General features: G+C 38.6%; 1 protein-coding gene across 2 annotated transcripts in view; it reads left to right on the top strand.

The window, feature by feature from the left end:
- Nucleotides 1–16,156, top strand: part of LOC117169694 (glutamate receptor ionotropic, kainate 2) — a 659,604-nt gene that overhangs the window by 130,206 nt on the left and 513,242 nt on the right. For both annotated transcript variants that reach the window (XM_033356181.1, XM_033356180.1), the window contains exon 3: nt 1,389–1,544. In XM_033356181.1, the coding sequence (XP_033212072.1) occupies nt 1,389–1,544 (156 nt within the window). The remainder of the gene's footprint in view (nt 1–1,388; nt 1,545–16,156) is intronic.

The raw sequence follows: 16,156 nt of genomic DNA, 5'->3' as shown, positions 1-16,156 counted from the left end.
TAGAAAGTTGGTTGTTGTTACCTGTTTAAATTCACAATACTATCTAGATATCTTCGAGCAGATGGTGAACTATTTCGTGTACCCGACTATAGAACAGACTACGGAAAGCATACCATGTAATCATCTATTTGTATATCATTTAATTCAATGAAAAAAATATCATACGATATTGACATATACATTTAATGTATCAGTAAACCTTATCTTATATTTTAAGAATTTAAAAAGATGTATTTTATCTTATATTTTTCTTTTTCATTCAGTCTCATATGCATAAAACTATGTGTAGCAATGTTTAAAAGGTGCAAACCGTGAATAAACGAAACCAATCTAAAAGATAAGTAATAGGAATAGCATAAACAAAAAAGACGATATCCATTCGATGAATCATAGGTACTTCCGCTACTATTAAAAATCGATGTCTCATGCCTCAGTTTTGAGAGCTTCGCCTTGAGCCTTTTTAGAAGAATTCGGTTTTCAGGGTCTGATTCGAATCCCGATATCGACTCTAACGTTCATTGTATCGTGTGTTATTGCGGATTTATCTTCAATTTAAAGAGTTGCTTTGCGCGCGGCTGACCAACTTTGTTTCAAATAAACGGCATATGCACTTCACAGTTTTGATAATACCTTGTGTACCCACGTAATCCCGTCCATTGAGGGTTTCTACAGTGGGAATTATCTTCTCTGTAGACATGAGATCACCCGCACGTACTGTGTAGTACGCGAAGCTGTGAGGGCAGACCTGCTGGAATTCAAGGCTCACCAATTTCTTGGGGGTAAGCCCTGAGTAAAATTTGAAACCTGTACAGCTTTCACTTTTTGAGTTGCGGGACTCACATTCCATAGGGATTAAAACTTACGTAACATTTAGAAGTTGTATTCATTTACCTAATGAATTCAGAGGACCCGCATTAAGGGCACGGTATGTGTAACATTTTAAGCTTTTATTAGCTGACATACGGGATGAGAGGGCGTGCATGATTTTGTTATGAGTTGCTTCTTCTTTTTACATAGAGGTTTCATTTTCTTAACGAGTTCGCCGGTCATTCCCTATAAAAATATCCTCATATAATGAATGATAATCTCTTATAATTTTGCTGAATCGAACATTTTACTATTCTTTTAAAAGATAATCGACTTTGATCGTAATTGTTTCATAGTTGTCTAGGGTCCCAACTATTTAGACCCTAGAGTGAGATGACTACGTATTCGTGACACATTCACCATAGTTCAAACTTTTTCAAGCAAATTTTTCCGACGCGCCGAACTAAAGGATTTATCGATCCCCTTAATACTAATTATACTTTTGAAGGACCTTAATCCGCCTTTACATATACCTAGTTTATTTTAACGTAGAAGTACGTAATCTATATTTAACTTTCTAGGTGGGCTATTTCATCCAACAGACAACAAACAAGAAGTGGCCTTTCGCTATGCAGTCGAAAAGATCAATGCTAACAGAGATATCCTTCCGAAATCAAGACTTAGTGCACAAATTGAACAGATATCACCGCAAGACAGCTTTCATGCCTCCAAACGAGGTAACTGCAAAAGGAATCTTCTGTAATTCGCATTTTCACTGAAAGAAATGTTTGCACCGCATGCATCTATAAAATTATATATATATATACCGCGAATTCGTTGGTAGCATTTTTATCTCAAGTTTTTTAGCATATTATTGACACACAGGAATGCATTTAAGGCAATTAAGTAGTGGAAGCTTGGCACCTCCAAGAGCGCCGCTGATAAGGACGATTATTTTAGCAGAATATTTCGGGTACAATCAACGCAACTACCTTATAAGGCATAAATTTTATTTTAAATAAATGTCTACGAAGAAGAAGTCTACGAAGGCTTTAACGATTACGTTCTCATTGCGACACTCGCGCTTCGCGCTCGATAGCACAGTAACACGAAAAAAACGTCTTTTCCACAAAACTAGATAAGCATTTCTATAAGTTTGTTGGTCGCTGAATCCGAATGCGTGGTTGGTTTGATTCAGCTAGGTCGAATTTCATTTCTAACCTCAAAAAAATGATGAAAGTTGGAACATTTATGGAAACACCCAGAAAGCTAAGCTGTTATCTGTTTTCAAAATCGCTGAGTCTAAATTTAAAGGACATTTTACTCAACAAAGTCGCATTTCATTCATTACCATTATGATCACTTAAAGCCATTACACTGCTCTCGACATAAATTGTTTGTATTCAGCGTCCTGTACGTAGAACTTGTTAATCATTCTGTGAACATGGCTATTAATCTATAGCACAATATTCTGATGTCTTGACAGATACTGTGACGATGTCAACTGCCCCGAACGGGGATGTGTAAAATGATTCGTTCTCATATTTGTTGAGGTAACGAGGCCAGCGAAGGCGCGCTGCCTTGCAGATGGACGTGAGGGTGCTACGGTGCTTAAATTAATTTCTTTCAAGGTTATGAACTAAATGCGATCTCGCCGAGTCAAATGACCTCTAACTTTTGACTCAACGACCCTTAAAACATATAACTTCTTATCTTTCTAAATCTTTCTATGAATGTTCCAGCTTTCATCATCTTTTGGAGGTTAGGAATGAAATCCAACCTGACCGAGTTTTCGTGTGCACGTGTAATTTGTGTCCAGTTAAAAAATTTCATTAAAATAATTGGTAAATTTAGGTCTTTTCATTCTCCTGGGCTATGACGTTTTTGTCAGATGGTGCTACAAATTCGAAAATGAACATGGTTCCCTTCTTAATGATAATAATAAGGCATGCATAGTGTCGCATTGTGCTTTTGTATATAGGTTGTTCTATCATCAGGAATGTCTTGGCTGAAAATGTAGCGACAGTATGTTAAGGTGGAAATGACACTCTCTTGACATACCAAAATGAAACTCTCGGTTCCCGATCTTAATCCGGGTGATTTAAGAAAAGCAAAAGTTAGCTTGTATCTGCGTCGAAGAGTATCCTTTATAAATGCTACATCCTGAATTCCGCTCTGTAGCACGCACAGGTGTGTATCAGTCACTCCAGCGCAAAGGTGTGGTATAGCGCTTCTATCGACGAACTCAGGGTCTTCAGGGGTGCTACTAACTTTTCCTCGCTTAAAATAAACCTTGGCGCATTTGTCTAACCCAAATTCCATTCCTATTTCCTTATTATATCGTTCGACAATCCCTAGATCTAGATGTAATTGCTCTTTGTTTTTAGCATAGATCTTAAGATCGTCCATGTAAAGTACATGAGTGTGCGTGTACTTTTGCTCTGCAGGTTTGATGCAAAAGTACCCGTCGAAATGGCGAAGTGTTACAGATAGTGGCAATAATATGAAGCAAAAGAGGAGTGAGCTCATGGTGCCGCCCTGAAGGACACCTCTCTGAAAGGTAATCTTGATAGTTGTTACACGTTTTTTTCCAGATAAGACATTAAATCTGATTTTGCAAAAACCGGCTTCAATCTCTCTATGCACCTCACGATTTGCGAATGAATCTTTAAGCTTTCCAAAAGACAGATGATAAGTCTATGGGAGAACGAATCGAAAGCTTTCCGGTGATCAATCCAGCCAGATAGGTCACGCTGGTAGAATGCTGCGTATTTGCAGACACATATATCGATAAGGAGGTTCTCCCAGTATCTTGCTACACCCTTCCTTTAAGCCACGTTGTTCATATATTTCTTGTCATACAGGTTCGATTGCCCAAAAAATGTTATCATTTAGGTTAGTTGTGAATATCTTATACCTTGTGTTCAGACAAGTGATTGGCCTGTGATTCTTCGGTTCAGCTAAGATTGTTTCTGTATCATTTTTAAGTCTTATACCCATGTATAAAAAACTTTGAGAAAATTTTTTAAAATTTTAAGAAAAAAATTTCAAATGTTCAAAATGCTTTAAATTTTCAAATAAAGAAATTCCGACTGACATTGCAGAAAGTATTGCTTTAGGTTATAAATTTGGTATACCATTTTATTCTAAAAAATTCCAACTAAGATGATCATAGCTTCCCGAATTTGTTTATTAAAAAAATGACTTCAAATTATTATTATATTTAGATATGTCAACATTGAGGTTGGGAATTTAAAATTTATTAAAGAACTACTTCAATTTGTACCTAATATACGAACATAATGAATTTACGTCACATATTTGATGTCACATGTTCATTTGGAACGGATGACAAAAATAAATTTACCCATTTCTCCTCATTGAGAAATTGTTATTCATTTCTTAAGTTAAGGTAAGACATTAGATATAAGAAAGGAAACGTGTAGAGATTTTTTATTTTCAAGACTTTTATGAAGCTCATGTCTTTAGAAATGGCAACGTTTAAATATTGCAATCAGAAAGAAAATAAAAGATTATATATTTCTTATTGAATTTAAATTTAAAAAATCGCTGACCCTACTCCAAGTCAACATCGGCTTGTTTGCGCACGAATTGTGCAACGCCTCAACAATGTATAATTAACTATTTTCAAATGAACGTTCTTAAATTTGTTAACGTCATCGGTTGCAGAAGATATCAGTGCACACTTCTTATTAGCTTTACTTAAAAATATTTTAAAGTTCTGAATTCGTCGCGAGTTGAAGTAAACAAATACTTAATATTTTCATCAGATAAAAAAAATATCTAAATAATTAAAAAAATTAATTAGCTACAACTTTTTCTATATAAAGACAAGATGCGTAATAATATTTTCAACACGAATGCGTATCTAAAAAATCAAAATTAGAAGTTTTATTTTCAAGGGCTCAGGGGCTTTCCAACTCGTTTCGAATCTCTATAAACTCTACTGTCTTGGAATGCTCCTCCACTATTGTGCTCGGCGTGTATAGGTTAGCTGGTACTGATATAAGAAATTTAGTAAGAAATTAGGGAGGTGATAAAGATGTTAAGTGGAATCAAAATGAGGGTGATTAGGGCTATAACGTTGAAAACTGAGCTATATTTTTTAAATTATCTCTACACATTTTCTTCATATTACAATTATTTTACATCAACTTCTTCATGCTTCCATTAATGGACTGGTATTGAATAATATGCCAGTATGTAATGAGACAGCAGCCTGTAATTACAGCTGTTAAATGGCTTGCAGATAAAAATTCTAAACAAGCGTGTTCTTTGAAATAACTTTTCTGCAACATTGGTTCAGGCTCTTTACTATAGTAGGCTGCCTGAAAGTTTGTGATACTTCTCATATAGCAGTGCAGTGACGGCGAAAAATTAATTCTTAACTTGGTGAGTCCATAGCCTGGACGCCTTTCCTTCCGTGAACTCTGATCGATTAAGCATGCGTAAAAGTCTTGGTAAAAATCTTTATTGTTAGGCTGAGCTTTTAAATAGGTCTCCCAGCTTTTCAGCAATAGTTTTCATTAAGTCTGAAAATTGAACAATTATTATTGATTTTAAACTTCCTAAGGAAAACAAAAAAAAATCACATAATTTGAAACCAAAATATTGACTCCAATTTTGGACTAGAGCGAATTTGTGGTACTTGTTTGACTTTCAAATATGTGAGAAGAAGGTTTCTTTTTAACTCATTTAACAAATGGAGGCTCAGAAACTTATCTTTCACATTTTTTGAAAATTCAAGTCATATTGTGGAAATCTATCTAAGATGATTGAACACATTCTGATATAATTGATTTCTGAATTAATAAATCATTTCATCTCAGAAGCAAATTACTGGATTGAGTAAATAAAAAATAAAGTGTTTGGGGCTAAAAACAGCTCCTAGAATGTCCATTAAATTGCATTCACTTTAAACTGACCAGCAAATTAATAACAGAAGTGATTAGAAAGAAGAGGACAAACACAAGATGCTTGACAAATTTCACGGCTAGCAAACAGCGCTCTGTTTTTTCTGAAAAATAAGTCCATTTAAAAGATCAATACATTAACTTTAGAGTATAAAGGCGAGAATTAGAACGAAGTAGGCTTATAGACAGGTTTTAGGAATAAGGGACAAAGAAGCAGAAAATATACATAAGGGAATTAAAAAGAACAAATTGATAAATAGATTTAGAATCGGTCAACAATATTATAAGCCAAATTAAGAAAGTCTTCGAGTACTTCCGTTTCCGGCATGACAGTGTAAAGTAATGGGAATTGTTAACGCTGGGTTTTTCTGATATTTGTAGTGAAATTTGAGGTGAATGGATTGTGGAAGTGTGTATAACGGTTTGGCTGTGAGCGGTTGATTGGAGGATTGTAAGATTGAATAGGAGATAAAGATATATTTGTTGATAGAGACAGATTTGTGTGAAAGTTGAAAATAGAGAATTTGAACCATGATTTTGGTGTGGGCGAGAGTGGGAGTACGGAGAAAGAAAGGCAAGGAAAAATGGAGGTTGAGATAGTTGAAGTAAGAAGTGTAGAAAGGGAAAAGCGAAGAGGGAAGAGAATGGTACTGTTGAAACTAAAGAAATGGGAATATAAGAGGGAAGTAATGACGAAGAAGAGGATGTTATATGGAAGCTCGCAGAGAATAGACAATGATTTGACATGGGTACATGAAAAAGATGCAGTATACGTTAAGGAAAATGGGAGAAGAGGAAAGAAAAAAGGGTAAATGAAAATAGGTTAAATATGGGAGAATACAGATGGACGAAGTATGGTGGAATTCGGATGAAGCAAAGAAAGAAGTAGTAAAAAAGAAGGTGCCAGAAAACTAGGAGGTGAAGGAACGGGTGATAGAATGGAAAAGAAATTTGACGGAATAGGATGTAGTAATCATGATACATACGTAGCTAGATGAGAAGAAATGGGGGAGATTAAGGGAAGAGAAGGAATAACAGTATAAGAGCTAAGGATGGTAGGAGAGGTGGGGAAGATAGTGGAGACTTACGTGAAACGTGATACGAAGGAGAAAGCAAAGAAGAAAAAAGAAATGACGGAAGAAAGTAAAGAAGAGATTTGGCTTATAATAGATGGGGATTTAAATGCGGAAATAGGAAATAGAGGAGGAGTTTGCATGATTTATCATACACAGGAATATAGAGGGAGGTGAGAAAGAAGAATATACACGCTTAGGAGGAGAAAGGGGAAGTATAATTGATTAGGTGATAGTAGATGATGAAGTAAGATAGAAGGTCAAGAAACTAGAGGTAGGAGGTTATATTGATTTGAATCACTTTCCCTTAATAGTGACATTAGAGAAAGAAAAAGTAATTGCAGTATGAATAAAGAGGGCGCAGAGGTAAAAAATGTAGGAAAACGGGATTGGTCAAGAAAAGGAAAATAACGGTTTAGAGAAAAGGTCAGAAATATTAAAATGGGAGAGGATTTAAGAAAGAGGCAGATGAAGCTAGGATGAAAGAAGAGGTTGGGAAGCTAGTAAATAGAGAGAGAGAGAGAGAGAGAGAAAGAGAAAGAAAGAAAAAATAAAAAGAGTCAACCAAGATATTGAATTGGCAGATAAGAAAAAATATGTTTTTCATTTGCTAGGAGGAGTAGAGAGACATGTTAGGAAGGTAGCAAAATATGGTAGAAAAAGATGTGAGAAAGGGGATATAACAAGGGAACAAATAGTCAAGGTGTTAGGAATGAAGAAAGATGGAAAGTCACCTTGTATAGAAGAGATTCCGCATGATGTATAGAAATATGGAGAGACGGAACTCAACGAATAGGCATGGATAATTTGTGATAGAACAGGGAGAGGAAAGGGGTGACCAAAGTTATGGAAAGAAGTATTAGTGGTACCCATAATGAAAAAAGGCAAAGTGAAAGAGGTTTAATATCATAGAGGAGTGACACTAATGCCAAAATTGTATGGCGTATATGTGACTACTTTCTCGTAGAGGTTAAGAAAAGATGTTGATAGAAAAAGATGAAACACCAAAATCCGACAGGGTTTAAAAAAGGGATCGGGGTGATTGATAAACATATATGCTCTGAACTATCTGCTAAATAAGATCATTAAAAGGAAAAGGCGGGCAGTGATAGCAATGTTCTGGGACTTCAAGAGAGATTAATAAAAAGAGTATCCAAAATTTGTAGAGGAACAAAAAGCAGGGTAAAGGTTGGAAAGCAAGCAGTATATAATCTCTAGTTGGTAAGAGGAGTATAGATACATGGAATGCGCAGAAGATATAGTGTTCATGGCAGAGGATAAAGAAGGAATAGCAAGATTATTTATAGGATGAGAGAAATACTTAAATGGGAATAAACTGAACTCAAATGCCAGAGAATTCACGAGATGGATAGAAGAAAGGAGGGAGTTCTCTAATTCTAGATAGAAAAACACAAGTAATGGAAAGATGGGGGGTGATTGAGAAATCAAAATACAATAAATCGTATAAGATGATAAAAATGAAAGAAGTCCCAAAGAAATTAGAAAAGGGATGGGCGGAAAGAAGTTGGACCAGAATAGCAAGATTTAGATTGGGAAACGAGGTAATGGAGAGAATGTATTAAGAAAAAGAAGAGAACAGAAAATGTAAAGTATGTGACTGAGAAGAGAAAACATGGAAGCATGTATGAGGAGGATGGATTAGGAGCAGAATGCATGCAGGAGTTGGAGGGTGCGAGAGGAGCGCATGAGAGAGAATAAAAGAATGCATGGGAAAAAATGGAAAATTGAAGGTACAAGAAAAGTGAATGAAAAAGGAAACAGCAGTCGCTTAGATTAGAAGCGTAAAGATTGTAAGCAATGGTTACGTAATAGAATAAGTAGACTAAGATGCGTTTGCGTTCTCATTCTGTTTCTTGCTTGCACTCTTGCTTTCGATCCGTGGCTCACTCGCTTGCTAACAAGTCTTACATTCCCCTATCGCAGGGAATAGAGATATAAGACCTTCTGTAAATAGTTGTAAATAATTGTAAATGGTAATGGTAAAATTTGATAAAAAAATGTGTAGATGAAAAGATTGTAGAAAATGGAAGTGACGTAAACCCCTAGGGGACACATTATGAATAATGAAGGAGAAATCTCCTCGCAAATACAAAATTCGCTCCAGGGAACCACACGAATTTAAATTAAAACCGAAAATTAATTGAATCAATAACCAAACATGAGGTCAGAAATAGTAGACTCAATTATAGGTTTCGACACTAGGAATAGTTTAATTTCCGCAAATTTATAATTAAAAATTGGTTTAAAATTATGGGTGAAAAGATAGAAAGGAGTAAGTTCGCTTATGTCATAACCAATGAAATCTACGTCTTACCTAGTTTCCTTTTTGGTAAAGTATAATTGCCTTACTTTTCTTTCAGGTTCATAACTCTGTAAGTTATGGCACCAAAATTTATACATGATAGCAGAATTGCTTGTTGGTGGCGGTAGTGAGAAAGTGTGCAATGACAGGCGGTGAAAAGTGTTTACAGAGTTTTGTGTGGAAGGTGCAAGTGCAGTGTGAGCGTTGAAGCCTAGGAGGTGAGTACGGTTGTAAGGGTTAAGTTGGACAGTTCAACATTAATTTACAGTGTAGTTGTGGTGCCGGATTTAGGCTAAATAGGGAAAGTGAGTTAAGGTTTGCAAGGGAGTGGGGTAGTTTTGTGGTCAGAAGTTTAGGCTTTCATGGTGGACAAGGGTGGTTCTCGTAATAATAAATGATGTAAGGGTTGAAAAAAGGCTATCTGCAGGGGATGTGAGGGGTAAAATAGTGTCCAAACCTGGAAATGCAGCTGACAAACATCACAGCTTAAGGTGTTTTAGCGGTCTTAAAAAGGGCTAGTAACTGGAAAGCTCCAGGTCCGGACATAGGGCATAACTTCTGGTATAAATACCTGACGAGTGTGTATCATGCCTTGGCGAGGTCTGTTTAGAAGATCATTGAGCACCAAAATCTGATGCCAGGATTTATGAATCAGGGTACTACGTATATGTTAACTGAAAAACCGGACGCACAAATCCACCTGAGTTTTTACCGATAGCCTGTCTTTCAACAATTTATAAATGTCTTACAACTATCATTGAAGATAAGGTATTTTCTCATTGTGACGAGAATGACATTTTTACAAAAGAACAAAGAATGACGAATATATTCCAAGGAGACTCCTTCAGTGCACTACGATTCTGTTTAGCGTTGAAGCCCTTGAGGAAAACACGGCAGAGCATGGCTCATATGTTCAGAATTCATGATAATGAGGATGATTATCAAGCGACCCATCTTCTGTGCATGGATGACCTAAAGCTGTACGCTAGTGGAGCCCAGAAACTGCAGCAAGTAGTCTATGCCACAAAGCAGTTTTCCAATTATACCCACATGGAGTTCGGACTAGATAAATGCAGAACAGTGCATTTAATCATAAGAGAATTAGGGACCGCGGATCTAGAGAACGAGTTTGAAAATGACATCGAGAAAATGGTGTCGGGCTAGTGATATAAATATCTAGATATTCTTGAATCTAAGGACACTTAGCATACGATAGTTAAGACAAGCCTAACGACTGCCTACACTACAAAATGTTAGCGATTAAAAGCGTAGTTCTACGATGGCCTATAGGGTATAGAGGAACGGTAAATGTCAAAAAACTGTATCAGTCACAAGTTATATAGTTCCGAGACTGTTTTAAAAAGAATCGAAATGTCATGCTTTACAGATCCATCTGTAAAGGCAATCTTTTTGAATATCAGGGTAGAAACCATAGACGAATTAGAAATACAATAGAAGCAGAAGGCTATCTAAGGCGAGCATCCCAAAACATTAGATCAACATAAAGTGGAGGGTAAGGCATCCAATATTTGGCTAAGAAAGGGTGTTCTGTATCCAAAGACGGAAGGATTTATCATTGCGATACAGGGTAAGGTTTTCAGCACCAGGAATTATCACAACAACGTGTTACATCAAGACGTGGTGAACCAGTGCCGATAATGTAGAGATACCAACCAATCCATCGAGGATATTATTGGTGGCTGTCGCTTAATGACTAATAGAGAATATACGCACAGATATAATGATGTAGCGGGCATTACACATCCACGATTTGCCCTGAACCAAGGATTCTTGAACGACTGGATGCCTTTCTATAGGTACATACCAATGCCTGTTTTAGAACGCGAAGATTACATCTTATATTGGGATGTTACTATCCAAAAGTATCATTACATCTGGGCTAATTGAGCTGAAATCGTGATGCAAGAAAAAAGGTAAAAGAGTCTACCTCATCAATATTGCTTATCCAGTTGCCAACTTAACCAAAATTTGCAGTCAACTTTTACAACCAAGATCCACAAGTATAGCTAGTTGAAGCATCAAGTAAAAACCATATGGAGAAACGTGCATCATGCATCTATTCATCCTATTGTGATTTCGGCTACATGCTATGTGTACGCAAGATGTACTGAACATCCTGTACACTTAGGAGTCAGTAGGGTATTGGCAGTAATTGTTAAGGCGGTTTTATTAAACACAGGTGGCACTGTAAGAAACTTTCTTGATCATCAGGCAGCAAGGTGTATAACCGGGTTCACCAGAAAGATTTAAGGGTTCACTAGGGAAATTAATAACCGGCCGCATTTGGCATGTTTTAATCGAAAACCTGCAGAGAGTTAATAGAATTTTTGGATCTGTTACACTAAGGTAAATTAAATTACTATAGATTATTGTTTAATTTTTATCAAATATTTTAAGTAGGATTATCGAAAACATAATCGCAATAATTTTAATTATTGCGGAAATTATAGAAATCGAAATCGCTGCAATTTTTACGCAAATAAGAATTTTAATAATAATTAGACTCAATATCTAGAAAAATATAACGAGAAATAAATTAGAATAAACAATTAAAGGAACGGGCGAATAATAATATTGATACGCCCGTGAGTTAGACGAGGACAAGCAGGTGTACCGAACGGATGACTCATGAAATCATTCGACTACACGATCGACTGAGCCAGCCATTAGTTGATAAGTATATTTAGTGTTGGGCCGATACAACATATATATTATTTCCATATTTGTGCCAACAATTGTGACAACTACGTCGGTTTTTCGGCCTCCATCACCTTCTTATCTGAGAGAAACGCATGCAAACGTAGCGTCTCGGTGATTTGTCTCTGTTACATGCTGCATAGACAAGTCTCACGTAGACCCGAAAATGCACGAGCAGGAACCTGAGCACTTCCGACTTCACGAATGACGACCAAGCTGCTCCTAAACTTTTTTCCGCGTTTTGAAATCCCGTATTATCTTAGAATCATTATATTAATAGCGCAAAGGAAAAAATAACTTGTTGTATATATATGCACACACACACACATACACACACACACACACACACATATATATATTTCGCTGGAAGCGGGTGCAATTTTTCAGACTAGCACCCGCTCCCGGCGAAATCGCGGTAAAATTTCAGCCACAACCACGTCTCACAACCGTGAGATAGGTGGTTACAGTCTGTAAAGGAATCAATACGATGATCCAGCAAAAGCCTCGTGCACCCTAAGAATACGGAGTGACCCAAAGACAACCGCTTTCTGCATTTTTCCCGCAAGTGTTCTAGCATATTGTTGATACGCAGGGATGCTTTTTAGGCTATTAGCAAGTGAAAGCTTGGCACCTCCAAGATCGCCGATGATAAGGACGATCAGTTTAACAGAATATTCCGGGAACAATTGTTGCAACTCCCTTATAAGGTCTTGATACCTATCTTTCTTTTTATTCTCCTTGGCTATGATGTTTTTGTCAGCTGGTGCCGAAAATTCGATAACGAACATGGTTCGCTTCTCGAAGTCAAGAAGAAACATGTCAGACCTCGAGTGAGCAACAGAAACAATTGTAGAGAATATAAAGTTCCAGTATATACCACACTTCCTATTCTCGACAATTGACTCAATTTCCCTAGGAGCATTTAGAGGAGCGATATTAAGGTGAATGCCGTAGGAGTGACAAAGATGGTAATAAAGCACTCTTAGTGCCGCATTGTGCCTTTGAATGTAGGTCGTTCCCGCGTGTGTTGGACAACTAAATAGTATGTGAGCTAAATGCTCGGGGTGTGCATGGCACGCCCTGCAGCTATCATCGGGAATGTCTTGGCTCAAAATGTGGCGACGGTGTGTTAAGGTGAAAATGACACCGTCTTGGCAAGCAAAAATAAAACCCTCTGTACCAGACTTCAATCCGGGCGATTTAAGGAAAGCAAACGTTAGCTCACAAGACATTCACTGATCCTTCACATTTCTGTGGAAGATACCGTGCATCCTCTTATCGAGGAGATGCTCACGAAAGTTTTTCTCTTGTGCTTTCTTAATCCAAGCTTTCAGGAGTGAGTACTCGCGATAGATTAGATTTGATGCATTTTGCTCACCCCTAATACTGAGGTCAAGTCGGAGTATTGCAGCAGCCTCCTCTGCTTTGTGCAGAAATGCTCCGTTGCTTACTTCTTCGTGATTCCTGACCATTTTAAGAAGAGGGTCTCTTCCATTTGCAACTCTTTGTGCTGTACCCAGAATAATCTTGTTGTGAAGATATTCAAGACTCAAAATTCCGCGACCCCCTTGACGGCGTGAAATGTACAGTCGCGGAACGGAAGACTTAAGATGCATGCTTTTGTTCATGTGCATAACATTTCTTGTCCCGATATCAAGAGATCTGAGCTCGTTCTTCGTCCAGGGAACTACTCCAAATGAATAGAGTAGTACGGGACGGCAAGCATGTTCGTTGCAGATACTTTGTTCCTCACCGACAGTTCGGAAGACCAAATCTGTCGGATGAGACGTTTGTATCTGCTTCGGAGAGGATCCTTTATAAATGTCACATCCTGAATGCGGCTCTGTGGCACGCCCCGGTATATATAAGTCTCTCCAGCGCAAAGGTGTCGTATGGCGCTTCTATCAACGAGCTCAGGATCTTCAGGGATGCCATTAAGTTTTCCTCGCTTCAAATAAACTTTGGCACATTTGTCTAACCCAAAATCCATTCCAATTTCCTTAGTATATCGTTCGAAAATCCCCAGAGCTAGATGAAGTTGCTCTTTGTTTTTAGCATAGATCTTAAGATCGTCCAAGTAAAATACATGAGTGACCTTTTACTTTCGATCTGCAGGTTTTCCGCACAAGTACCCGTCGGAATGGCGCAGTGCTAGAGATAGTGGCAATAATGTAAGGCAAAAAAGGAGTGGGCTCATGGTGTCGCCCTGAAAGACACCTCTCTGAAACGTGACCTTGTTAGTTGTCACACGATTTTTTCCAGATGAGATAGTAAATCTGATTTTCCAAAGCAGCATCAACCTCTCTATGCACCCAACTATTTGCGGATGAACATTTAAGATTTCCAAAAGACAGATGAAAAGTCTATGGGATGTAGAATCGAAAGCTTTCCGATAATCAATCCAGGACATCGATAGGTCACGCTGGTAGAATGCTGCATCTTCGCAGACACATCTATCGATGAGCAGGTTCTACTGACATCCGGCTACGCCTTTCCTTGAGCCTCGTTGTTCATACATTTCTTGCCACACAGGTTCGATTGCCTGAACATCCTATCGTTTAGGATAGCTGTGAATATCTTATAAAGCGTGTTCATATAAGTTAAGGGCCTGTAGTTCTTCGGGTCAGCTAAGTTGCCTATTTTCGGCAGGAATATTGTGCGCCCTTCCAGCAATCACTCTGGAATCGGCTCTTCCGACTTCAAATATGAGGTGAAAATACGGGCCAAATGCTGACGGGTTAAAAAAACTTCTTCCACCAGAAGGTTTTGATACAATCTGGTCCCGGTGCGGAATAGTTCTTCATCCCTCCTAATATTTTTTTCACCTCCTTGGTAGTGATGGGTGGGCATTCTTTATCAGGTGTCATGAGGGCAACACTTAACTCCTTGAAGCTATTTATATTTTCTTAGTCTTCGTCCAGTCTATGCGGAACTTCGTAGACTTCTCTCCAAAATACTTCGACCTACTCTGGTTTGGGTGGGTGTCCGACAGTAACTGGAAGGTCTTGGAAAAGTCGAGATGGGTCAGAGAGAAACTGTTGATTTTCTCTGACCCACCTCTCCCTCCGCTCTAGACTTCCCTTGGCGTCAGATAGTATCCGTATTCTCTCAACAACATGCTGCCTGATGGTCAGCAGCTTTGACTTGTTAAGTGTGTAATAACGGGTCCGGAGTTCGCACGCGAACTTTCGAACCTTGGCGGTAAAATTCCTGCCAGATGTGATGTAGTCAATCACACATTGACTGCGGGACGCGTACTGTCTTGCCCAGCCTATCTTTATCGCAAGTTGATGCATTCGTCTTTTGGTCTTATGATCAGCCGCTGGTTTTGTTTTACGGTTCGCATCGGCCAAAGCTCTCGCTGCATTATACACACAATAATTGATAGCCCAGATGTCGGATTCACCGGAAAAATGTCCACGACGCTCGTCATCCATTTCAGCCAGATCTTTGGGCTTGAGAGAAACCTTGGTGTTGATGTTTCTCCGGGTCGTAAAGCATCGCTGTTCATCTATTGGATGCCTGCCCGCATTTGGTCTTAGTGTCGCCTCTATTTCTTTGTTGCCGGCTTGTTCTAGCTGTGGTAGAGTAGGCGTGCCGCTTACATAGCCCCTTTTATGGAGTAGTTCAGCATGGTTTAGCAGACATTGCTGCGAAAAGTGCGATAGCTCCGGGTGTTTCTCGCACCACAGAGCATGCAGCCGTGCCATGTAACCCCGTTCACGGGCCACACTCGCATCGTAGCAGTCTAGCAAGTCGTGATTCAGTTGCTCCGTCCACCCAAAGGTTACGAGATCCCGTCGATCCATCGCATTGATTCCATTTTCATTGGCTCCCCCAGCTCTAGATTGGTCGGCATTGTTGTCCGACCCATTGTCGGGAGCCCTGCGCGATATGTTGTTTTGAACCGCAATTACTACAACTATGTTTGGTGTTGTCATTGTTTCCACGAGAAGCTAGGGGAAGGGGTGCGTACATCCTTGCAGAGCCCCGCATGCAAGGATAAGGCTGCATAATTTGAGAGATCGCCCGGTTTCCCAGAGTCACCGTTCTAGACACCTCACCCAGGTGCCATTCAGCTTTCGGTACGGTTTTCACACCTCCGCTTGGGGGTTAGTTCCTTCGGGACCACCCCTGGACAATTGTCCGCGACTGCCTATTTATTATTGTAACCATATTGAGCAGAAACCCTTGGTACAGGGACCCTCTATCCGCAACCCGAGGACGCATGCGGTGGCTTTGTCATAGGCCCTACAGTTTGATTCTAGACGAATCAAAACCGAATATATATATATATATAT

Source organism: Belonocnema kinseyi, chromosome 3 (genome assembly GCF_010883055.1).
Source record: "Belonocnema kinseyi isolate 2016_QV_RU_SX_M_011 chromosome 3, B_treatae_v1, whole genome shotgun sequence".
In the NCBI taxonomy this organism is placed as follows: domain Eukaryota; kingdom Metazoa; phylum Arthropoda; class Insecta; order Hymenoptera; family Cynipidae; genus Belonocnema; species Belonocnema kinseyi.
Note: the sequence above shows the minus strand (reverse complement) of the source record. Positions and strands in the feature narration are given on the sequence as shown.